The sequence below is a fragment of the Anabrus simplex genome, chromosome 2 (assembly GCF_040414725.1).
Source record: "Anabrus simplex isolate iqAnaSimp1 chromosome 2, ASM4041472v1, whole genome shotgun sequence".
NCBI lineage: Eukaryota > Metazoa > Arthropoda > Insecta > Orthoptera > Tettigoniidae > Anabrus > Anabrus simplex.
Window position 1 is genome coordinate 807,064,104 of NC_090266.1, and position 26,738 is coordinate 807,090,841.

The 26,738-nt window shown below is 38.9% G+C and overlaps 1 protein-coding gene across 1 annotated transcript in view; it reads left to right on the forward strand.

The window, feature by feature from the left end:
- LOC136864473 (heat shock 70 kDa protein 4L) overlaps positions 1-26,738 on the forward strand; it is a 247,875-nt gene that overhangs the window by 24,816 nt on the left and 196,321 nt on the right. Inside the window, exons 2-3 of the mRNA XM_067141491.2 lie at positions 25,835-26,033; positions 26,121-26,243. Of these exons, the coding sequence (XP_066997592.2) occupies positions 25,835-26,033; positions 26,121-26,243 (322 nt within the window). The remainder of the gene's footprint in view (positions 1-25,834; positions 26,034-26,120; positions 26,244-26,738) is intronic.

A 26,738-nucleotide genomic window follows, 5' to 3' on the forward strand; every position in this document is an offset into this window, starting at 1 on the left:
CCCAGTTTGCATATGTCGTATGCGTTTTCATCCGATATTCCAGATAAATGTGCAAACTGCTACATAAATTTAAACAGCACTTTAATCTGGCTGTTGTAGTACAGGCCCTAAAGGTTTATTAAAAGCAGTCGTAAGCATTTTTGTTGACAATTGGTCTCCAGTGAGAATTCATGGTAGAATGAGTTCATGGTTCAGAGTATTTCCAGGGGTTCATGTTATTCATAGTTTGTATGGATCATCTACTGAAAAGTTTGAAGTGGCATGGAGGGATTCAGTTTGGTGTACTAAGCAGTTTGGCTTATGTAGACAAGTTGGTCGTAATGGGAGAATGTACTGACAGCCTGCAGTGTAATATCTTGGAACCTAAGCAGTAAGTACGGTATGAAAATCATTTCCTGGACTGAAGGGATGCCAGTACAGAGGGAAACCTAAGAGAATTAAATGTCGGGTTGGAAATAAAAAACTAGAACAGGTAGATCGTTCAAAGTATTTTAGGATGTGAATTCTCCCAAGTTGGTAGTATGAGATTGAGTCATGGTGCAGCATAGCTAATTTAGTGAGCTGACTGTTGTGATCAGCAGTTTACTGTAAGAAGGAAGTTGGCTCTGGGACAATACTTGCCTTTACATCAGTCTATTTTCAGACCAACTTTGCTTCATGGGAGTGAAAGTTAGGTGGACTTGGGATATCTTATTCATAAGTTAGAAGTAAGACATGAAAGTACCAAGAATGATTGGTGGTTCAAACAGGTGGGTACAGTGACAGGAGGGTACTTGGAATGGTGAAGGCTAGGTTAGAAATGAACTTTGTGGATGAAGCGTGAGGCAGGTTCGGTGGTAGTGTCACGTGAGGCAAATGGAGGATAGGTTACCTGGGAGAATAATGGATTGTCGTAGAGTGTAGCCCATCTTAAGTTTATTTTGCTCCAGCCATTGGCCCACATGTATAGTCCTCTCCGTGTAAGGACGTACCCTAAGGGTGCAACCTTACCCTTTCTCCCCTGTAATATTAAGGTATTGTTTTATAGTTACTTTTCTTGCTGTTGGGTCTTTTTCAGTGTCGGTAACCATACAGTTTAGGGACCCTACTTGCCGATACGTCTTACATTTACTGTTAATCTGGCACGTTGGCAACGTTCAATCACTGTTCTAGCGTGAATTGCGTGTTGCCACCGCATTGCCGTTAAAGTCACTAGTGATACATTTGCGAGAATATTTAAAGCATATTTTCTTTTTCTGTGGGGTTGTAAATCTATTTGGCTAATACCAGGTAAGTAGAATTGTGGCATGTTCGGATAATGCATTTAATAACATAGTTTATGTGAAATGATGAAAGTGCTGAAATACGCCAGTCTCATGTCTAGATCTACCGGTACATGAAATACGCGTAACTCTTGCGGGACGAAATTTTGGCAGTAGAACTTTTAACATTATTTTCAAATCCGCAGTGAACTTGAAAGCTGACCTAATTTCCGTTTACGGAGCTTGGCACGTTAGGATTCCTATATGTTTCCTGATAAGCTTGAAGATATAACCAGCCTGCAGGCTGAAAATATGCCCAATAATCTCTCCCCTTACTGGTTACCGGTATTGAAGAGAGAAGGAAATGTTCGCGCAAATGAAAGGTAAGTCATTGGATGTCTGGAACTTCCGAAAATCACACTGCAAAGACTTATTAAATAAATTGCATCGTTTAACACGCCCCTCGTTTCAAGAATATGGTTAAAGTACGCCTACTGTATATCAAAATAGACAGATATATGTAACATTAATTTGAGTGTGAAAGTGTGTTTATTTCCTTAATTCCTCATTGAGCGTGGAAATCGACTTAATTATGAATATCTTGATTTATTTTATCTTAACTTTTATCATTTACTAGGGTAGGGAAACATTCATTATTGGTGTTTACATTGAGGTTGGTTAGTTATGGTTATGTCTGGTAACCAGGCAGGTTGGCAGCAGTGATCAGCCATTACAAAAAAGAGAAAAGAGCATCAGGAGGCGATATTTACTTTCTGGGGTATTGCCTTACGTGGCGATTACTATATAGGATATTCTGCCTGCCATGCTGGCAATACAAATTATTGGCATATGTTCTTCCACTTCTCTCCTTCATAAAATGGAGTCACATTTCCTTAAGGGCCATTGTCCTAAGAAAGCTCAGCCATCCAAAACCGTAGGATCCCATAAGGTGTCGGGTTATTTTCCTCTGCCGAACATTTCGGTTTGAGTCGTAGGGTTGATTCAGAGTAGACAATAAAATTATACACTTCGGAAGATGTTTGGAAGACTGGTTAGAAAGCCCCTTGGTAAGCTCTAATGCATTACAATAATCCACCTTAGAATTGATTTGAACATTTATTTCATTTTTGAGTATTCTTGTTCTTATATCACAACCTTGAAAATGTTGGCCAAGTAACTGTACCAATGTCTGTTAATAAGTAACTGTCTAACAGCCTGTTGCAGTCGTAATGAAAATAGTTAATGCACATTATGTGTTTACTGTTCTGTCCTGAAAATATTCAGTTCCTTCATTACACAAAACAGATCTTAATCACCGTCAGTCTGAAGAAATGGCACCTCTCTGGGTGCTGTCAGTGTTGATAAACCCCTTTCTCTTGTACACTAGGCCTGCTATTGCAACTTTCCGTTCATTTGGAATCTCCTTCATATAAACATTAATCAAAGAAATATTTCAGATATGGCACTATATCCCAACCCATACCCTTTAATAAATTCCCAGAAATCCTACTGTTCCCAGCTGCTTTTCTAGCTTTCAACTGGGGCTGTACCGTAAGTCCAGTCTCTTCCCATCCTAATCCTAGCCCTTTATCATCCCATAGTCACCATAAGACCCATGTGTGTTGGTGTGGAGTAAAACAAATTAAAAATAGGACCTGAATTTTTCAATGAGTATTTTACCTCTAATTTGGTAAGCATGTTCTGCATGCTGTTTTTTTCTAAAATCAGAACTGTTACCTCCCATAGCCACAGTAATATTTCTATCACTGAATCCTTGTGGTGATTCCTTAAGTGGAGAAAAATCATTTCTTTTGGAAATGTGGAAAATTTTAATGTGCTTAATGTTTGAATATGTCATGAGCTCTGACATTTAACATGTTTTTCAGTGAATTGCTGCAAAAAGATGTCTTGTTAATCTTTTGATTTAACCTTTTAGTTTTGACAGCTGCTTTTTTCTCAATTAAATTTAGAGTAGCAGTCTAGATGTGCTTACATGGGGAACCTGTTGTCTTGGAAGTGTAGGTTAGCCATGCCAATTTTAGTGTACTTTGTCATCAAGTACTCTGAAGGCAAAGATACAGCAACTTCTGAAAATGAACATTGCATTCATTCATTTGGCAGTAGCAAATATGTAGGATGTCTTGGGTTGAAGCTAAATGTTGTGAAATGAGTTAGGAGACTTGTTCAAGTAGCTATGCTTCATGATTTACTTTTTATTTGTGCAGACAACTGAGATTGTGGTTTTAGGATGGTAACATGTCTGAATGGCATGTTAATGATACTCGTAACATGGAAGTTGTTATAGGTTGTTGTATTCACTTTATGGTGTAATGATTTTGTTCTTAATGTGCTGGTTTTATTTTTCCTCGAGAGGGCAGGTGCTCTGTTTTACTATAATTTTCATGGACATTTTTTACAAGAAATTTTGTTTTTAATACCCTAACCAGGGATGGCAATTACATCTGCTAGCAAACTGACAGCTGACAAATGCAGTTCCTTAAACAGTAGAGTATTGAATCTGACTTCAGGTTTGTGGCTGCTTTGAACATAGCTATGTTGTGCTTGAACTGATGATTCAGTTGGTCTTCCCTTAAGTATAGTTAATAATTATGTGGCCTCAGTTTTTGGGTTTTGGTTTGAACATTACAGAACTGTTAAAAAATTGTTCTGTTCGATGTATCAAATCAAAAAATCAATCTCGTTATTTACATATGTATATGGAATACATCAGAATATAACTGAAATTTATGAAAGGTCTGAGGCTCATATTAAGAAAACGGAATGTTACATTTTGTTATTATCAACTTACAGAAAATTAATAAAATGGCAATTTAATCTGGACAAGTAAATTGTAAGGCCAGATGCTTGAATGTAAACTTGCATATCCTGACATTCTTTTACACTATTTGTTAATGGCTGAAAGTTTTCCTGGGTCAGCAAAATTCATGAAGGAAGGAAACAAATATTGTGACTATTTTTTCTTTAAATTGTAAGTCTATGAGCCAAATGGTTGTATTTTTCAGTAGTTATAGCTTTTCATGGTGATTATTTTAAAATATCACTGAAAATTGTGCTTAATTATATTGCAGAAGTTCACTATTCAATCAGGCTCTTTAAAAGAAGGGATTTGCTAATGAGATTTTGTGAAGCTTTACAAACAATACTCATTGTAATTCTTCTTGTAAGAAGTGATGCAGAAGGTTACCATTAATGGTATAATGGTTTTCTAATATTAAGTTTACGGTTTGCATACCTGCCAAGTATTCTGGTTTTTTCATAAAATGTATGGATTTGTAGTGTGTTTTAAGGTTATTGTGTGGATTTTGAATATCCACGCTTGTTCTCGTTTTGTGGTCAAATCGGGTTTGACTTTCGATAGTAGCTGGTAATACGAGATGCAGTGTTTGAAATTTGACTGGTAAATCTATCATCACCGTGGTTTTTGTCACCTGTTCGACAGTTAACTTCAAATAATATAGTAGTTCAGCCTATTCAATACAAGTAAATAAGAGATCTAGAGATTACATCTCCATTTCCAGATTTGTTAAACCAAAAGTGATCAAATGTTCCCTTTTAATAAAAGTTCCATACCATTCTGTTGAGAATTGGAGAGAGAATTGTGACCTAATCATTGGTGTGAAGACAATCAACTTAGTGAAGAAACTTAATGATGGCGATAAATCAACATTTTCATTGCCAGGGGTTACTTCTGCACAGCATGTGATTATATTATTAACAAGTTCCCCCTCAGTGGTGAAGTATTGAAACATGCAGAGGTGATGTAGATGTTGATTCCCATAGGGAACCCAAAATATTTGTCCTGAATGAGTAAATTTGGGTGGTGTGCTAAGTCCCAACTGACGAGCCTAACTTAGCACACGAGAGCGAAACGCAAGCAACCAAGAATGAGTTAGCTGGAAAATTTATGTCCAATAACGGACCATTATATTGGTATTACATGCAGAGGTTGCAGAAATTGAAGATGCCCAGTTTTCTTTATAGAAAGATTTCCATCATCTCTGCTGAGGAAGGGCAGTGAGTTGGTTGAGGCTGCAATGAAAGTGCTTCAGAACCAATTTGTACCTCTTCAGATTGATAACTGTGCTACTGTTGAGAGTGAGAATGACAGATGACACCAAATGGGCTCGCTTGAACATTCGTGGAGCTGATCGTGTTCCCGAGTATGATAGGATATCCAGGCTAATGCATTCTGTTCTGACTCTACCGCACAGCAACGCTGAGTGTGAACGTGTGTTCAGCTTGGTGAAAAAGAACCAAAATCAGTTTAGGTTCTCAATGTCCAATGAAATTGTGGATTCTATTTCTGTTTTGAAAACCAGAAATACTGGTCCATGTCACTCGAGTAGTTTTCCTCCAGAATTTCTGAAGAAGGCAAAGAAAGCAACTAGTCTCCATCTGTCATCTCCAACCTATGATTGATAATAGCCTGCCTACTGTGAACTTGACAGACTTTATATATGTGTACACATGTAGTTTAATTTTGATGGTGACACTTGTATTGTGACCAGCAAATTTGAAGTGCACACAAATACTGTACCGTGTGAACTGTTCCCAGTATTAAGTGAAAACAGATAAGGACTCAAGATGTAACTTAGTAACTACTTAATTTCAGGGGTGATCATAACGTGTATTTGACTTGTATTACTGTGGTATTGTTTGTAATCTCCCCTCCTAGCTGTCCTTCTTCACTATGTCTGAAGATTTTTGCGACACATGCGCATGTTGTTACAATTATTCCGCTTTAGGATCTTCTGGATTTCTCTTTTTGAAAGTTGGCAGGTATGGGTTTGCAAGCCTTGTCCTAATTACAAGCATTCTCCTTGGATGTTTGTAATTAAGGTCCAGTTATACAATTCAAGTTTTACCAACATTCTAAAGGTAGTCTGCACCATTTAGAACTGTATCAGTAATGGGTGTGTTTCATGTTCATTGGTATTCATATTTATCTCATTGATAGAACACATACTTTCATCAGTGGTAACTTCAAGCAGTTGGATAGTTCTTGTTGAAATTGCCCCTGATATGGACCTTTCTGAAATAACCTTTCCTGACTGTGACTGAACCTGTGAACCTTTCTGGAAGAGCAGGTTAATAAGTGGTCATTAGGCTTTGCAGCATCTTTTTCCTTCCATCTTGTGACCGAAGTACTAATCATTTGCATTTTGTTCAGCAGAAAGATGTAATCTTTTGAACAGCCCAACCAAAGATGCATTTTGTTAAATAAGACTGGCATCAAAACGTTTAATCTCTCATTAGAAAAACTTCCGTTCCTGTTATTTATTAGGCAGCAGATTACTGATGTTTCAAATGCCATATTTTAAATCAAAATATAAACATATGCATCCATTATACACAAACTGACACTATAAAGAAATTTCTGCTTTTACCCGTTGATGCTGGAGATTCAATTTTTTATTCAATATTCCCAGCAATCACATATTCGATAATTCATTTTTCTAAAAATTGTATGATATCTAAACAAGGGCCTGGTACCATTCGGTACCACACTGTGTTTGACATAGCTTTTGAGTGAAACATAATTGTTACCTCCTTAGAATACCATGAAATTTAATGCTCAACATTGTTACAGAATCACTAAAAAATTGGCAATAAACAAAAGAACAAACAGTATATGTTCGCGACATCCCTTTAGGAATTCCGAAAAATTACATTAGCTTGAACGTGACATATCTTTAGGAAATTGGAATACTGCTACTATAGACTTCTTTATTTAGTCACCTATTTCCACTTTTCACTGGTTCAGAATGGCAAAAGTAGTTTATCCAGACACCCACACTACACTTGACGTGTTCTGTGCGGACGCAGGATTTGCATCCGGTGGCCACACCGTGCCGGCGTTGGAGCAATATAGTGATGTAGGCCATTGCATACCTCCCAAGTATTCTGTTTTCTTTCCATGAAATGTACGGATTTTGAGAGTTTTACGGTTGTACGGATGAACTACATTATTGTATGGATTTTGAATATCCGCACTTGATTTTGCTTTCTGCGGTCAAATCGGATTTGTTTGACTTTCGATAGTAGCTGGTAATACGAGATGCAGTGTTACCAATTTGGTTGGTAAATGTATCGATGTGTGTTTGTCATCAGACCATAGACTGGTTTGATGCAGCTCTCCATGCCACCCTATCCTGTGCTAACCTTTTCATTTCTGCGTAACTATTGCATCCTACATTTGCTCTAATCTGTTTGTCATATTCATACCTTGGTCTACCCCTACCGTTTTTACCACCTACACTTCCTTCTAAAACCAACTGAACAAGTCCTGGGTGTCTTAAGATGTGTCCTATCATTCTCTCTTCTTCTCGTCAAATTTAGCCAAATCGATCTCTCACCAATTCGATTCAGTATCTCTTCATTCGTGATTCGATCTATCCATCTCACCTTCAGCGTTCTTCTGTAACACCACATTTAAAAAGCTTGTATTCTCTTTCTTTCTGTGCTAGTTATCGTCCATGTTTCACTTCCATACAATGCCACGCTCCACACGAAAGTCTTCAGAAACATCTTTCTAATTCCGATATCAATGTTTGAAGTGAGCAAATTTCTTTTCTTAAGAAAGCTCTTCCTTGCTTGTGCTAGTCTGCATTTTATGTCCTTACTTCTGCCATCGTTACTTTACTACCCAAGTAACAATATTCATCACCTTCCTTTAAGACTTCGTTTCCTGATCTAATATTTCCTACATCACCTGCCTTCGTTCGACTGCACTCCATTACTTTTGTTTTGGACTTATTTATTTTCATCTTGTACTCCTTACCCAAGACTTCATCCGTACCATTCAGCAACTTCTCGAGATCTTCTGCAGTCTCAGATAAAATAACAATATCATCGGCAAATCTCACGGTTTTGATTTCCTCTCCTTGGACTGTGATTCCCTTTCCAAATTTCTCTTTGATTTCCTTTACTGCCTGTTCTATGTAAACATTGAAAAGGAGAGGTGACAAACTGCAGCCTTGCCTCACTCCTTTCTGGATTGCTGCTTCTTTTTCAAAGCCCTTGATTCTTATCACTGCAGACTGATTTTTATACAGGTTGTAGATAATTCTTCGTTCTCGGTATCTGATCCCTATCATCCTCAAAATCATAAATAGCTTGTTCCAATCAACATTATCGAATGCCTTTTCTAGATCTACGAATGCCTTTTCTAGATCTACGAATGCCATGTACGTGGGCTTGTCCTTCTTGATTCGATCCTCTAAGATCAGGCGTAAAGTCAGGATTGCTTCACGTGTTCCTACATTTCTCCTGAAGCCAAATTGATCTTCTCCCAACTCAGCTTCAACTTGTTTTTCCATTCTTCTGTAAATAATACGTGTTAAAATTTTGCAGGCATGAGATACTAAACTAATGGTGCGGTAGTTTTCACACCTGTCAGCACCAGCTTTCTTGGGAATAGGTATAACATTCTGCCGAAAATCGGATGGGACTTCTCCTGTTTTATACATCCTGCACACTAAATGAAATAATCTTACCATGCTGGTTTCTCCTAAGGCAGTCAGTAATTTTCCAGGTGCCTTGTTCCTATTTAGGTCACTCATAGCTCTGTCAAACTCTGACCTCAAAACTGGGTCTCCCATTTCATCAGCATCAACAGCCTCTTCATGTTCCAGAACCAAATTATCTACGTTACCTTGATACAACTGTTGGATATGCTCCTGCCATCTTTCTGCTTTGTCTTCTTTCCCTAGAAGTGGCTTTCCATCTGAGCTCTTAATATTCATGCACCTAGATTTCCTTTCTCCAAAGGTTTCCTTGATTTTCCTGTATGCAGCATCTACCTTTCCCAAGACCATACAGTCTTCGACATCCTTGCACTTCTCCTTCAGCCATTCTTCCTTAGCTACCTTGCACTTTCTATCCACTTGATTCTTTAATCGCCTGTATTCTTTTCTGCCCTCTTCATTTCTAGCATTCTTGTATTTTCGTCATTCATCAGTCAGGTCTAGTATCTCCTGAGTTATCCACTGATTCTTAGTTGATCTTTTCTTCCTTCCTAACATTTCTTCAGCCGCCCTACTGACTTCATTTTTCATGACTCTCCACTCTTCCTCTATTGTGTGTTTCCTTCAGCCTTTTCATTTAGTCCTTGTGCAACATGTTCCTTGAAAGAATCTCTCACACTCTTTTCTTTCAACTTGCCTAGATCCCATCTTTTTGCATTCTTTCCTTTGTTCAATTTCTTCAACTTCAGATGGCATTTCATGACCAAGTCCACGTCTGCTCCTGGGGAAGTTTTGCAATCCAACACCTGGTTTCTGAATCTCTGCGTAATCATAATGAAGTCTATTTGATACCTTCCAGTGTCTCCAGGTCTCGTCCACGTATACAGCCGTTGTTTGTGGTGTTTGAACCAAGTATTGGCAAGGACTAAATTATGATCAGTGCAGAATTCAACCAGCCGACTTCCTCTTTCGTTCCTTTGTCCCAATCCGAATTCTCCTACTGTACTACCTTCTCTTCCTTGGCCTACCACTGCATTCCAGTCTCCCATCACAATTAGATTCTCGTCACCTTTTACATATTGAATTAAATCTATCTCTTCATATATTCTTTCGATTTCTTCATCATCCGCTGAACTAGTAGGTATATAGACCTGCACTATTGTGGTGGGCATTGGTTTGGTGTCTATCTTGACAACAATAATTCTTTCACTATGCTGGTCGTAGTACCTTATCCGCTGCCCTATTTTCTTATTCATTATTAAACCAACTCCTGCATTTCCCCTGTTTGATTTTGTGTTGATAATTTGGTAGTCGCCTGACCAAAAATCCTGTTCTTCCTGCCAACGTACTTCACTTATACCAATTACATCTAACTTTAGTCTATCCATCTCCCTTTTCAGATTCTCTAACCTACCACGATGATTCAAACTTCTAACATTCCACGCTCCGACTCGCAGAGTATCAGTATCCTTCTTCCTGATGATCGCCCCCTCTCGTGTAGTCCCCACTCGGAGATCCGAATGGGGGACTAGTTTACCGCCGGAATATTTTACCCGGGAGGAAGCCATCATCAGTACATCATTCATACAGAGAGCTGCATGTCCTCGGGAGGTAGTTACGGCTGTAGTTTCCCGTTGCTTTCAGCCGTGTAGCAGTATCAACACAGCTAAGCCATGTATCAGTCAATCATCTAGACTAGCGCCCTTGCAACTACCGAAAGGCTGCTACCCTCCTTTCGATGAACCATTCGTTAGTCGGGTCTCTCAACAGATACCCATCCGATATGGTTGCACCTGCGGCTCGGCTATCTGCATCATTGGGACACGCAAGCCTCCCCACCGCGGCAAGGTCACATGGTTCGCAGAGGAGGAATGTATCGATAATCACATCGATTATCAGCGTGATTTTGCCTCCTATTTGACCTCAACTGCTACTTCATTCACTCAGATTTTCCCAAACAAGTAGCAGGCTATGATTTTGAAGAAAAGGAATCTGTGAAAAGTAGCAGGCTGTGAATTTATATATATATATATAGCAACTTTAGTAACTGCATTGTGCTTTGTAGTAGCTGAAAGGCTTTGTGTGGGTGGGTGGGTGCAAGTAACATTCGCGGTAGTTCTGAAATTCGTGGAATTGTGCGACGAATTTGTAAGCGATTTAGTATTTTAGTGGTGTTCGTAATGAGTTCAGCAAAGAAATATCACTATTTTAGGGAAGCGTATCCTGCTGAATTTCCTTGTTTTATACGATCATGGAAAGGCAAAACATTCACATTCTGTTCCATGTGCTCATGTGATGTAAACTTTCCTCACGGAGGAAGAACCGAATTAGTAAATCGCATTAAATCTCTTCCACGTCTCCAATACAAAATTTAAGAATGGCAGACGAAAATTAGTTTTTTTACCTCTTCTGGAGCCGACCTTGATATAGCAAGAGCGGAATGCTTGTTCACTTCATTTTTAATTGAACATAACATCCCATTAGCTGCTGCCAGTCATGCTGGTGCTCTGTTTAAAGAAATGTTTCGAGGTTAAGAAATTGCATAAACAGTGTGGCTGTGGTCGTCCGAAAACCACACATTTTGAAAGAAATAGGTACAGATTCAAGAAGTGAACTCGTTCGTTACATGCAACGTGAATCATTTTCTTTGGCTATGGATGGGAGCGATAATAGTAATGCTAAGCTTTACCCTATTGTCAACTTTTTTGTGGCAAAGGAGGAAAAGATAGCTGAGTGTTGCCTGTCCCAGCCAGGGAGAATGGTAATTTGGTAATTTCACGGTTACCAAATACCAATTCAAAATTGTGTAGCGTTCTCTTCCGACAATGCTCCACTCATGATTAGAAAGAATGCAGTTGTTGCTGTTTTAAGGGAAGCACAGTTATTTCTTCATACTGGGTTGCCCATGCCATTTGATTAACTTAGCTGCTGAGAAAGGTGCAATCAGTTTGCCTGTCAAAGTTGATAAACTATTGACATCTTCTATTATTTAGAAGAGTTGTAAGAGGAAGGAACGCCTTAAGAAATTCCTGGAGTTTCACAACAAGGAAACGAAGAAGATACTGAAACATGTTTGCATAAGATGCCTATTGTTAGGAAGGTGTCTGCAGAGGCTGTTAGAGCGATGGGTTCCACTACTTTGTTTCTTTGAAGAGGAGGTGCTCGTTAATACTCGGTGAGCATAAACTAGGTACTAGCTTAACACTGACGATCCCAAAAGTTGAGCCTGGTAGTTCCAGAGACCATGAAAAGAGGAAAGCTACTTAGTCATCAGAATGGTCGCTCCTAGATGATTTGCATGTGTCTCAATGTGACATTCCTGAGCTAAAGAATAAGAACATTGTTCAAAATTGTGAAGAGTTTTTATTTCATTTTATGGTTCTGTCATCCGGCTTAAATAAGGCATACTGTGCCTTCTTGTGTGCTGTCATTCCTTTGTTTGAGGATCTCAATTCTACACTTTGGAGTGCTTCCCCTCACATTCATAAACTACTAGGACTAATGATGAACCTGTTAAAGCAGCTGTTTTCCAGATTTGTTTAATCAAAAGTAATCAAATGTTCCGTTTTATTATAAGTTCCATACCATTCTATTGAGAATCGGAGATCATTAGCGTTGAGACAATGAACTTGAAGAAACTACATGATAGAGGATAGAGAGATAAATCAACATCCTTTTCATCTGCCAGGTTTTAATGCTGCACAGCATGAGATTATATTAAAACAAGTTCCCTCTAAGTGATGAAGTGCTGAAACATGCAAAGGTTGCAGATTTTTCTAAAATTGAAGATGCCCAGTTTTCTTCTGTACAATTCTTTATAGAAAGACTTCCATCATTGCTGCCGAGGAAGGACAGTGAGTCGGTTGAGGATGCCAAATGAATGTTCTTCAGAACCAATTTGTAGCTCTTCAGATTGATGACTGTGCTACTGTTGAGAGTGAGAATCTGACAGATAACACCGAATGGGCTCGCTTGATGAACATTCATGGAGGTGATGTTGTTCCTAAGTATGATAGGATATCCAGGCTAATGCATTCTGGTCTTACTCTAGTGCACAGCAATGCTGAATGTGAACGTGTGCTCAGCTTGGAGAAAAAGAACCAAAATCAGTTTAGGTCCTCAGTATCAAATGAAAATCTGGATTCTATTTCTGTTTTGTAAACCAGAAATACTGGTCCATGTCACTAGAGTATTTTCCTCCAGAATTTCTGAAGAAAGCAAAGAAAGCAACTCCTCTCCATCTGTCCTTTCCAACCTGTAAATACATACATACATACATTTATTGAAACATAACAGGCGACTTCGCCCCTATTAACCTGTAAATAAATGTACATGTTTAGTTTAATTTGATGGTGACATTCATATTGTGACGAGCAACTTTTAAGTGCAGAAAAGCACAGTGTACTGTGTGAACTGTTCCCAGTGTTAAGTGAAAACAGCTCAAGATATAACTTTGTGCAAGTATTTAATTTCAGGGGTGATCATAACATGTACGAGGGCAGGTTTTTTTTTTTTCAACCTCCGGAGGGTCATAAATGAAAGACAAGTGTACGTATCCAAATGAATTTATTATCAAATGTTAGGTACAACTGTGGTTACTTTTCAACATAATCACCATGAAGGTTGAGCCATTTGTCATACCTGTGGACAAGCCTTTCGATCCCCTCTGCACAGTATGTTGCCACCAGTGAGTTCAGATGGGCCTGAACGTTGGTTTGAAGATCCTCCTGGAACCTCTGCCCTCCCAGCCACTTTTTCAGTCCCGGGAAGAGGTGGAAGTCACTCGGCACTAAATCTGGACTGTACGGTGGGTGGTCAAAAACGTCCCAAAATTTTTCCCGCAGAAGTTGTTGGGGTGACATGAGCACTGTGAGGGCGTGCGTTGTCATGAATGAAGAGGATTCCAGACGTCAGCATGCCTCGTTTGTTCTGTATGGCCCTCCGCAGTCGTCGCCAAGTCTGGCGATAAACAGCTGCATTGATCGTAGACCCCGTTCCATGAACTCGACGAGCAACACACCTTTTTTGGTCCCAAAAGACTGGCCATCATCTTCCTTTCGTTGAAGGTTTGCTTAAACTTCTTCGGTTTGGTGAGTGCATGTGCATCCATTGACGTGATTGTTTTGTTTCGGTGGTGACGTACGAAACCCAAGTCTCATCGCCAGTCACAATTTTCGTAATCTATAATTTTCATTTCCGTATTGACAATTGCACAATTAAAAATAGGAGAGGATTTCCACCAATCAATACTTATTTATTGTATATATTAAATTACAGGACCGGTTTCGACCTCATATTCAAGGTCATCTTCAGCTGAACCATACATACATATTTATATAATGAAGCTTTGATTAAGATTGTGGTGTTGAAGGAATGCCATATGATGATGATGTACATTTAGTTACATACAAATGGGGCACGTCTTAGCGTGAACTGGCGTATATGTCATTCTGTGCAATATTGCAACTGTATGTCTAAAATGTTGAAGGTCTTAAAACTAGTGTATAAAACACGTCTTTTCCTAAACTAACTTATATATATATGTACAAGATAAAAACAATATATAAAAACACTTCATGCATATGAACATTCGTTCTTGCTTGGTGGTCAATACATCGACTAACTTCCGTATTTAAGTCTTATTCACAGTTGTGCACTTCAGCTGCTATTCTTAGAGTTTGTAAAATTGCATGGATAAAAGTTTTGTCTTCCTGTGCGTATGTGAGATAAAACACTTTCAATTTAAAATAGGTGCCAAATGTATGGATGAAATTCAAGTAAAATATGTTCAGCTCTGCTGTGTGTGTTGCCCTTTTATTAGAACCAATTCATGTTGTCTTTTTGGCGTCCGTAAATTTGGATGACATTGGTTTCAAAGTAGTGGCTCCTTTCCCATTTGTAGCTGTGCAATGATGTTATGTTTATTGTTGTTGGTGTAGCTGAGTTGTGTTTGACGTGCGAGCTTGTCATTTCTTCCAGGCTTGATTTTTTTGTTTTTTTTTTTGTACAAGATTCAAACTGTGCCAAACACAGAATATATCACCATTTGAACACTCCAAGTGCACTAATCATATTTGGAGCATCATCTGTTGTGCAGGCCACAATTTTGTCCTGAAGACACCATTCTGTTAACTTTTTAGAGTTATTTGGCAATGTTGCCTGATGTCTCTTCCTACAAACTTTGAGCAGGACAGAAGCTTTGAAGAGTGTGCCATCCCTTTTACATAAGTAATGAGCAGTAACTGCTATGTAGTTATAATTTTTCAATGAAGTCCACCCATCTGTTGTGAGAGCTAAACAAGAAGACTTTTCTAACATATTCTATTATATTTTAATATGTTAAGCGTAAATTAAGAATGGTGATTTTATGATGTTAAAATGTCCAAGAGGATATTACTGATTAATATGCCATTGAAGAGAACCTAAATTCTCGAAATGTGTACGGCCATTAGCAACACGAGTGTTAATACAAGATTGTCAAATATAAATGAGCCTTTGTTGTAACTGTTTTATCGAAATTACATATATTTTAAGTTCTTTCTTTTTGATGCAAGTTCCCATCCTATTTATACACTTTTGCCACCAGATAGGCAATTTTTCATTCCATTTCCAAAGATAGCTGGGCATGTCTGAAGCCAATTGCACACAAAGTGTGCAAACATGTGGAAGTCACACTGTGGCAAGTCTGGATGTGGTAGGACAGTCCAGTGCATTTGTGCACATGTTTGCTGGGTTAATCTGGCAGTGTGGGGTGTGGCATTGTCATGAAGGAGCAGTGCAGATCTGATTGGGATGCCGTGCATTTTTTACCTGTAGGCAATGCGAACCTGGCAAAGAAGATTGCAATAGTAGGCCGCAGTAATGGTCAGGTTTCCTTGAGGAAATCGACGAGCAGTACTCCTCAGTGGTCCCAGAAGACTGTTGGAAAGACCTTGTGGGCAAGACAACCGCGTCTTGACTTTCACCGGTGGCCTCTCGCCACGCCTCCGCCACCCCATACTGGCCCTCTTTGACATGGAAGCGTAATGGTGGACCCAGGTTTCATCATAAGTGACTATTCATCTCAAAAACGAGTCTCCTTCCGCCTCGTGCCTTGTTAGCTCGTGAGCAGTCGTGCAGCCTTCTGCTCTTCATTCTGCAGCCTCAGGACCCAACGACCTCACACCTTCCAAATCCCAGGTTCTTCAGGACAACTGTCAGAACACTCTAATGGCTGATCTCAAGTTGTTCGCGTTATCAACTTCAGTAAGCTCTCAAACAGCCGCATTATTCTGCGCTGCGATGCTGGTGCGGGGGTGGCGTGGGTGTGTAATGTTTTAAACTCTCTCCCACCCGTCCTTGAACTCATTACACCAGTACTTCACATGGGACCAGGAGAGACTTCTGTCGCTGAACGATGCGTATAACCGGTGACAAATTTAATGAGCTTCAAAATTTTCTTGGGCGAGAATTTTGATGCATTGTGCAACATACGGGTGTGCCTCTCTCGTGAGAGGGACCAAATAAAGCGTGGGCGGGACATCCTGAGCTATGACGTCCCTCTGAGACCCCTCCTTGCATCCTCTGCCTTGAACCACATGCGCACCAAACAGGTGCCAAAATCAAAAAGGCTAAGTTATATTGGTCTTACCTATGTAGTGTTAACAAGGTGGAACCACATATTTAAAGGTGTTTGAATAAACGAATGTGTAATGAATTTTGAGACAATAAGTACCTCAGACAATTCACCATTCTGGTTAAAATAATTAACAGGGAACACCAAAGAGTACGGAAACATTTTTCAGTGAATTCGTTGAAACAGTTGAATAATTAAGCTGAGTCAAGAGTACTTGCCGCTTGTTATAAATCACGTTAGTTTATGGCGCTACAAATGACTTCAAACACTACTCGGGTGTGATGAAACATCTGTATTGAACTCCTGCCTTAATCCCAGCACAGGAAGCTCCTGTCTTTCTTGTTGATACTGATCTGAAGGGACGCCTTTTTATGCCTGAAATGACTCCACATCTCTTAACCACAAATCTCATTAAGCGACAAAAGGACTAATAACAAGCATTGGTTTGGAGAATGATCAGATCTGACAGATGCATCAACTGCAGGTTGGATTTGGATCATGCAGGTACTCTTCAACAGGCATGTGTGGTACACAATGTCCCTGATTTTTCTGTAGGAACCTCCTCGACAATTGCATCGTGCAGCTGCTGTCTTAAAACATATTCATGAAAGGTTTTCTGACCGAAGTTTCTTAAGAGGTTTTGGCTCTTAATTTGTAGATCCTCTTATTGGGGAGAAATTAATGGATGTCTTTGACACAGTAAACAAAGTGATCAATAATTTCCAGTTTCCAGAAAATTCTACTTAGTTGAAAACCTCCCCTGTCAACCATGTGACCTTGCTGCAGTGGGGAGGCTTCTGTGTCCCAATGAAACAGTACATGCAACCATATCAGATGGGCATATGTAGAGAGACCAGACTAACAAATGGTTCATGGAGGGGGGGGGAGCAGCCTTTTGGAAGTTACAAGAGTGGCAGTCCGGATGATTGATGTGGTCTTGTAATAATACTTACCTTGGCTAGCTGTATTGATACTGCTACACGGCTGAAAGCAACGGGAAACTACAGCCGTAACTAACTCCTGAGGACATACAGCTATCTCTGTATGTACAGATGGCTTCCTCCTGGGTAAAATATTCTGAAGGTAAAATAGTCTCCCATTCGTATCTCCGGGTGGACACCGACATCCTGCAAGTTGAATCGTGGTAGGTTAGAGAATCTGAGTAGGGAAATGGATAGACTAAAGTTCGATGTTGTGGGTGGCAGGAAGAGCAGGATTTTTGGTCAGTCGATTACAAAATTATCAACACAAAATCAAACGGGAAATGCAGGAGTTAGTTTAATAATGAATAAGAAAATAGGGCAGCGGGTAAGCTACTACTACCTGCATAGTGAAAGGATTGTCAACATAGACACCAAAGTCTTCTGAAGCCAGCTGATTGAATTCTGCATCAATAATAATTTAGTCCTTGCTAACACTTGGTTCAAACCCCATAAACGACTGCTGTATACATGGACGAGACCTGAAGACACTGGACGGTATCAAATAGATTTAGTTTTGATTAGACAGAGATTCACAAACCAGGTGCTGGATTGCAAGACTTTCCCAGGAGCAGATGTGGACTCTTGACCACAACAGGTTGGTCATGAAATGCCACCTGAAATTGAATAAAGGGATTCAAGGAAATGGTGTCTAGACAAGTTAAAAGAAGATTGTGAGGGATTGTTTCAAGGAACATGTAGCACAAGGACTAAATGAAAAGGCTGAAAGAAACACTGTAAAGGAAGAATGGACATTTGTAAAGAATGAAGTCGGTAAGGCTGCTGAAGAAAAGTTAGGAAGAAAGGAAAGATAAATTAAGAGTCAATGGATAACTCAGGAGATTATAGACCACACTGACGAACAACTAAAGTACAAGACGGTAATAAAAGAAGGGCGGAAAAGAATACGAGCAAATAAAGAATTAAGTAGGTAGAAAGTGCAAGACAACTAAGGAATAATGGCTGAAAGAGAAGTGTAAGATTATTGAAGGATGTAGGGTCCTAGGAAAGGTACATGCTGCACACAGGAAAATCTAGGAAACATTTGGAGAAAAGGAAACCAAGTAAATGAATGTTAAGAGCTCAGATGGAAAACCACTTCTAGGGAAAGACAAGTCAGAAAGAAGGCAGGAATATATCAAAGAGCTGTATCAAGGTAAAGAGGAAGGTGATAGGCTTCTGGAACTGGCTGGTGATGCTGATCACATGGGAGACCGAATTTCGAGGTCTGACTTAGAACTTTGAGAGACCTAAGTAGGAACAAGGCACTGGGTTTTGATGAGATACCCTCAAATTACTGTCTTAGGAGGAACCAGCATGGCAAGGTTTAATATGCGAGGTGGATGATACAACAGAAGTGTCATCCGATTTCTGGCAAAATGTTATACTATTCGCTGGAAAGGTGGTGCTGACAAGTGTGAAAACTACTGCACCTTTAGTACCTCACACCTGCAAAATTTTAACATATTTACAGAAGAATGGAAAGACAAGTTAACTGAGTTGGAAGATCAATTTCGCTTCAGAAGAAATGTGGGAACATGTGAAGCAATCCTGACTACGTCTGATCTTAGATCAAATTAAGACAAGACCACGTTCATGACGTTCGTAGTCCTAGAAAGGACACTCCATAATCTTGATTGGACCAAGCTATTTGCGATTAGACGGTGAACTGGATCAGATATCGTGAAAGGAGAACTATCTACAATATGTATAAAATCAGTCTGCAGTGATGAGAATCGAGGGCTTTAAAAAAAGCAGCAGCAATCCAGAAAGGAGTGAGACAAGGCAGCAGATTGTCTCCTCCTTTTCGATATTTACATAGAACAGGCGATACAGGAAATAAGAGGAATTTGGAAAGGGAACCAGTCCTAGGAGAGGAAATCAAAAGCCTGAGATTTGCAGATATTTTATCTGACTCTGCAAAAGATGTGGAGAAATTGCTGAATTGTGTCGACAGTCTTGGGGAAGGAATACAGGATGAAAATAAATCCAAAACAAAGGTTATTATTATTATTATTATTATTATTATTATTTGTGCAGACAAATTAAGTGAGGTAATGCAAGTAATACTAGATTACGAAATGAAGTCTTAAAGGACGTAGATGAGTATTGTTACTTCGGTGGCAAAATCGATGGTAGCAGTAAGAACACACAATGTGGAGTAGCGCAAGCAAGGAAGGCTTTACTTAAGAAATTTGTGCACCTCAAACATTGATATGTGAATTAACACGTTTTTAAAGTCTTTCATATGAAGCGTGGCATTGTATGGAAGTGAAACATGGACAATAATTAGCTCAAAGAGAATAGAAGCCTTTGAAATGTGGTGTTACGGAAGAATGCTAAAGGCGAGATGGGTAGATAGAATCACGAATGAAGAGATGCTGCATGGAATTGGTGAGAGGAGATTGATTTGGCTAAATTTGACCAGAAGAGATAGGACACATCTTAAGACACTCAGGTCCTGATCTTCGAGGACCGAATTAAGGAAGACAAGCCCATATTCATGGCGTTCGTAGTTCTAGAAAAGGCACTCAATATTGATTGGGCCAAGTTATTTGCAATTCTGACTGATCGTGATCTGATACCGTGAAAGAATTATGTACAATCTGTATAATAAGAAATGTATAAGTCTTCACTAAAATAAACAGCATTTTACGTTCATTCGGGATCAAGTAATGGAAAACGAATGTAAAAAAGATATCAATAAATAACCCTTGTTAGAATTATTTTTAAACAATTAAACCAACAAAAACCTAACTTCTAGTTGGTTTTTGAGGGAGGTGTAGATGGTAAGAACGGCATGCGGCATGGGATGTTATAGTACAAGAAAACATCCCTACTCGTACTAAAGACATTCCTCGATCCTGAAGAACTGAATAATTATTTATTAAACTCTGTTAAAAGAAATCTGAGATCAAATTAAGGCAACACGTACAGCTGCGATTGACTTCTGTAACATGCTCCCCTACGTCATGTCTACCTTTTCAACTGCTCTACTTCTGCTCTTACCTCTGCGTGTGTTCTGTTCGCTCACTCAGCCCACTGCGTACTTCACGACTGCTCGCCATCCGTCTCCTCCCCTCTGCCGCTGCATGTCTGTCACCTTGCGCTCTGGTACTTTCTGGACTCTACTTTTACGGTATGCAACGAACTGTGTGGAGGGAGGAGTCCATCATTTGCATATACGGCTGGTCTGTATGTGATGTTTTACTTTTGTCTGCAACTCAAGATCTGAACCTACGACTGCTGGCTGGGTGAGCAATATTAATCTCTTTGTGCTTTCTACTTCTCAATTCTGGAAAACTATTTGCTTTCTCTAATATGTCCTTCCGGCTGAAAATGTAACACTAGTCTTGTGGCTACAAGACAACAGTATAGACCTGTATGTTCATTCTCAAGTTCATACTTGAATTTTCCAAATTTTATTCTCCATCTAAAAATTGGTAAATAACTTGAAGAGACGCAAGAACTGACAGTCGTATCCGACATTCTTGGAACTCTCTTCTATGCCTGGTTTTTGGGAGCAAGCTTACTACTCTCCTAAATTTATTCGCAAGCTGTACCTTTTTCTTTTCCTTCGCCAGCCCTTGGACATAATTTTCTCCTCCTTTATTCTTTTATCCTATTCTGGGGGTTTTGTATATTGTACAGTGGCCTTTGTAAATTTTACAGTTCCTTTTGATATAGTGTGGCGTACATTGATAGGGAACCTGACATTTGATTCTAGTCAATCTTTTTTTGTATCAGATCCCCATGTATACTGTGGCATACCAGCCTAGTATTGATAATTTTCTTTTCCACTTCAATCTGCGGCCTAGTCTAATGGCGTTACAATTCCTATTTCCATTGCATACAACTGAATATAGTCGCTTATTCAATTAATATTTGTAACCTTGTTCTTGTGATCATTTTTGTTGTTTCTGTAATACATGTGCATTATGAAAATTTAACTGTATCTTCCTGATTACTGTCCCTCCCTAATTCAAAACTCCTTGTCAACTTGTACTTACCACGTATACTTCTGGAATGATCTCAGCGTAACACTCCTTTGCAAACTGTGCTTATTCACTACGATTTCATTCTGAACACATATTTTAATGGAGCATAGAATTTGAGTGGCTCTTGTTTTATTACTAGATCTGGCATCATTACTTTCCAAACCAAAACCAGTCAAGACAAGTGGAATTCTTCGTTCCTATTCTACCTCTTTTCAGGAACCCCATCAAGTTATTAAGCTGTTTTCTTGCATCCTTAAGCTTACCCCCCTACTGGGGCTTAGTCATGGTTCCAGAAACTCATCTGGGAAGCATGACTATCAAGGGAAACAGCGTAGCAGAATATTTTTGTTCATGCCTAAGGTTTCATGGTATCTGACAACTTTTATTTATCATATAGTGAAGTTAAAGAAAAGGTCTCAGGACTTCTCTATTATACATCTCAACTAATAGATTATGTCTTCCAGACCTTGAATTCTCTTGTCCCTGCCTGTCTCATTTTCTTCTGAAGGAGGAATACCTTCTAAAACTTCCCTTGCTCTTGACTCTTGTGGCTCCATTTAATTTTGGCAGCATGGTAGCTGTAGGGTGTCTGTGCAGTTTGGGTCACATAGCTTTCAGCTTGCATTTGGGAGTTGGTGGGTTTGAACCGCATTGTCAGCAGCCCTGAAGATGGTTTACTCTGGTTTAAAGTTTTCACACGTGGCAAATGCTGGGGCTGTACCTTAAGGCCATGCTCGCTTTGTTCCTACCCATTGATCTTTCCTCACTATAGTAACTGTGTTACTGAGACGTAAAGCTAATTGTAATTTAAAGAAATGAACATAAAAACGTACGTTTGTCGCGTCTTATGAAATTAAGTTTAAGTTCCAGCATGGAACCGCAGAATGGAATGTTTTTAACCTGCCGCCAGTTTTTCATAGTATGCTTGTTAGAATTTGATGCTGGTGCCTTGTAATTCTGAGTGTTCTAGTACAAAGCATTGTATTGGGTTCCAAATTAGGGATCAATTTTTCTTTCAACTGGTGAATGTAATTTTGTTTCTTGGTAGTCCTCACTTTTCTTGTGAAACTGGTAAATAAGCAGTGTGTTATGAACAAAACCTCACCTTCCACCAGTATGGAGAATAAGCAATCTCCTAGACTGGGGGTAACACTCCTGAAGTACTATAGTCTGTTCAGGTCTTAAGCTTAGAATGATTTCTATGTATATAGTTTTCGTCTTCATATGATGGGATGGCCTTCTTCCTTTTACTACTTTATATCTGTAAGGATGCTTGCATGATTCCTTCATTTTTCTAGATTAACCCTCAACTGGTATCGTACGTCTGTGAGACGGCTGAAAAATTTTCAAAGGCCATCCCCTCTCCTATCCTCAGCCTACTGCTTTCTTCCCTTGTGTACCTCTCAGTTGGAGTGTTGTTTCCCTGCAGGGAAGGTGATGTAGCCCTTGCTTTGTTTGACCTTGAGTAAGTGCGTAGTAAACTTATCGCGCCGTCTGACAGACGTATGATACCAATTCGGTGACTATTGTTCGCGAATGACGTTATTCAGTATTGAGTGTTTATTGTGATTATTGTGAGTCAGTATAACACTGTTGTTACTTACAGTGTGTTTAATTCCTATAAATAATAATGGAGCCACAATCAGGACCATCTCGGCTAGTTTTACGACCTAATGAACCAAACTTTGAACTGACATTCTACATGAAATGGCCGGAATTCTTCGAGGTTCGTAAAACGTGCTACTTTTGCGATCCTAAACTGAAAAGAAGAACGAAGTACCCGTGCCAGAAGTGCGGAAAACCGATCTGATCGGAGTGCGCCAAAAAATCTGCCGAGAGTGCTTTGCGGATAAATGAATGAACTTATGTGGGTGTGTGAAACATTTTTGAAGTCTAACATGTTTTTCTATATATTTTGAAAATCATACCTATATCTGGACACAAACTGTTTTGAGTTGTAGTTATATACATGTAAAAATAAGGAAACATATCCTGTGATAAGGAAAATTGTGCTTTCTAACAAACAGGGACTTTGAACCTTAAAATTGAAATTTGTGTTTTGAGTCTTCCAGTAATTTTATTTCATTTGTTTGTATGGTCTTTGTACAACACTGACATATCAGCGAAATGATCGTAATAATCATATTGTCTAGATTTTTAAGAAAAACAGAACCGTCTATTTTTGGAGCATCATTCTAATATTTTAGTATTTTTTTCTGGATTTGTAATTTTTTTTCTTTTACCTTTTGCACTGACATGCTTGAAAACATATATTTGAAGGAATTAAGTTGAATAAATAACAAAATTTGAGAACACATTGTTTAATTTAAAAGTAAATATGTGGAGTCTGACAGACGTACGATACCAGTTACGTTACATAGATGATACCAGTTGAGGGTTAAACCATTCTATTATTTCAAGTCTCTTACAGTACTTCTCAAACTGGTACTGTACATCCTTTTGAAACCAATTCTCTCTACTAACAGTTCATATTTCAGATGTTTCCTCATGAACGTAAAATGCATGAATAGTGCATCTAACACCACTTATCAAAATCTTAAATATCAGTTACATGCTTTTAACCTCTTTCGTGTTTTTTCTGGTGTATCAAATGGAAGTTCCTTCAGTCTTGTGTTGTGTGTTTTACTAAAATTCTCTTGACCGTCCTCTGCAACACTTTAGCTGCATCTATTTTTTTTGTTGTACTTTCAATAACTCTATACTGTTCTTGTTTTATTCTCTCTCTCCTCAGCTTCCTTAGTGGTAAAACTGAGCATTGTGAGTAGTTCAGGGCTGAGTGGTTCAGACAGTTGAGGCGCTGGCGTTGACTCCAACTTAGCAGGTTCGATTCTGGCTTAGTCCGGTGGTATTTGAAGGTGCTCAAATAAGTCAGCCTCGTGTCAGTAGATTTACTGGAACAATCTCTCGCGTTTGGCCTGTTGTCATAACCTTCAGCTCAGAATTCTCAGAGGCATAATTCGTTTGACGGACGAATGTCGGGAATATGTACTGACAATGAGCAGATTTGTTTTAAGCTACTGACAGTACTTCCCAGTCAAGTCTGTCACCTTCTCCACCCCTCCTATGTGTTCTGCTAGTATTCTAGCTGTCAATCAACACGAGATAGGTCTGCCAGCCTGCTTTGCTTCCTTTTTAAAGTGCCAAATTGATTTGAGGCAATTATAATTTTCATTAAATGCAGTTAATATGTAGGTAACAAAGTTGTTAAAATTATGTTGCTGACGTATGCATTTTCTCTGATCGAAACTCGGGCGAGTTAAAGATTAGATATATGTCAGCATTGTTGGCAGTGGGATTTAAAACTTCAGATGTCAGAGGGGTGTGGTGGTGCAGCGAAGCCATGGGAAGTCACCACGTGGCATAAAACTAAAGTAGAAGAGAAAGTAGGACACACTCCAATTACAGATTATGAAAACTGTGTTAAAATGATGCTGAGAGCTGACATTTGCAGTGTTGAGTTATAAAATCTGCAGTTCTGCTGGTTAGAAATTTATAATGGCTGGAGATTTAAGAATTGCTTATACCTTTGTACAGTCGTGAGTAAAATGAATGCCATTTTGGACAAATCCTTAAATTGGGTGCAAAATCAGCAATTGTTTTTTTAACCTGATGTATTAAAGTAGAAATTGTTAACTTTTATCTAATCTCTGGTATAACCCGTCTTTAATCTTATTCCTGAAAATAGTGATTTATAAGTAATTCTTAGTTCTATGTGTGTTTGTTTTGCAACAATTTCCTTTACATTGCATCAACACAGAGGGTTCTTATGGAGATGATGGTATAGGAAAGGGATAGGAGTGAGAAGGAAGAGACTGTGGCCTTTTAAGGTACAGTGCCAGCATTTGCTTCAAGTTACTGTACTTACCACGGTATAAAATATGGAATATTTTGAGCCAAATATTTATAATGAAATCTCAGGTTGTCTTATGATTGCTACAGAATGTTTTTTGAAAACATCGGAAAGGAGAACTTACTTTCATAATAAAATGTTTCATTTAGTTACGTTTGGTAGACATGGGCTTTGTACATGGTTGCAGAAATAAATTAGGAATTGGGCACAGGGCTGTGAATTATTTTATACCTTTGAAGACAATTTGCAGAAGGTCCAGCTCCTTGGCTAAATGGTCAGAGGTCCTGTGTGTTCATTTGATCTCTTGGTTGGGGTTTTTAATGTTCCTTTGGCTTGGTGGACTTGTTGTTAGTGCTTTTCTCAACATCTCTACAATACTTGCACACAAATCATACTATCCACCACTATAACACGTGGGTTTCCATTCACGGCAGATGCCGCCCGCTTTCATGGGTTGTCTGCTTCACTAGGGCTGCGCTACGCTAGCAATAGCCACACAAAATTGCTTTAAGGTGACAGTCAAATAACTGCTGTTTCTCTGATGCAGCTTTGGGTCTCGAAGAATTCTTGTTTTGCTAGTTTTTAATGTTTTACGACAACCTTTTTTGTTTGCATTAACCTATATTGTTTGTTTCTCTTCAGATCATGTGTTGCATTCAGTGGAAAAAACCGCCTTGTTGGTGTGGCGGCTAAAAACCAGATGGTCACAAATATGAAAAATACTATTTGCGGTTTCAAGAGATTACTGGGAAGAACCTACAATGACCAGTATATTCATCCACCTCTCAAAGATAGACCATACCGTGTGGAAAAATTAGCCAACAATGGTATTGGCATCAGGGTAAGCTTTGAAGATATAGAAGTTCTTGAAGGAATAGTTGGTTCTAATTTTCATGCTCTTTGAAATACTGAAACATTCTTATTCCAGGTCAATTATCTAGATGAAGAGATCGTTTTTACCCCGCAACAAATCACTGCTATGCTTTTCACAAAGTTGAAGGATATTGCTGAAACGGCACTGAAGGCTAAAGTGAACGACTGTGTTATATCGGTAAGTTTTGATTGTGGAGGTTGTAAAATACAGTATATTCGGGCATGTGATCTAGATAATAAAAGTAGATGTTCCCTGTTACATTCTCTGCTTCATTGAAAGAGAATCTGTCCATTTAGTCTGGGAGCCACATATCTTTCTTCATTCAAATCGGAAGCAAGTAATTTGTAAATAAACATAATGGTAACTGTATGTTAAACTGTAACCATTAACACATATTTCCACTGCATTGCTACAGTTATGATTTTTTTCTTACAAATTGTGCAAGATTGTTGATTATCTCCTAGTCAATTCTCTCTATTACATCCAAATAAGGTGAAATTTTAGATGGACATCTCTTTACCTGGCATACGGTCATACTCAGTAAAATACATATAGTAAACTAAAAACATTACACACAATATGAAGTGCTTGTTAAAAGGTTTTTCCTTAAAAAGCATGATGCAAATTAAAAATGAGCTGGTGATCATTAAAACAGTTCATGAGTTGCAGGCC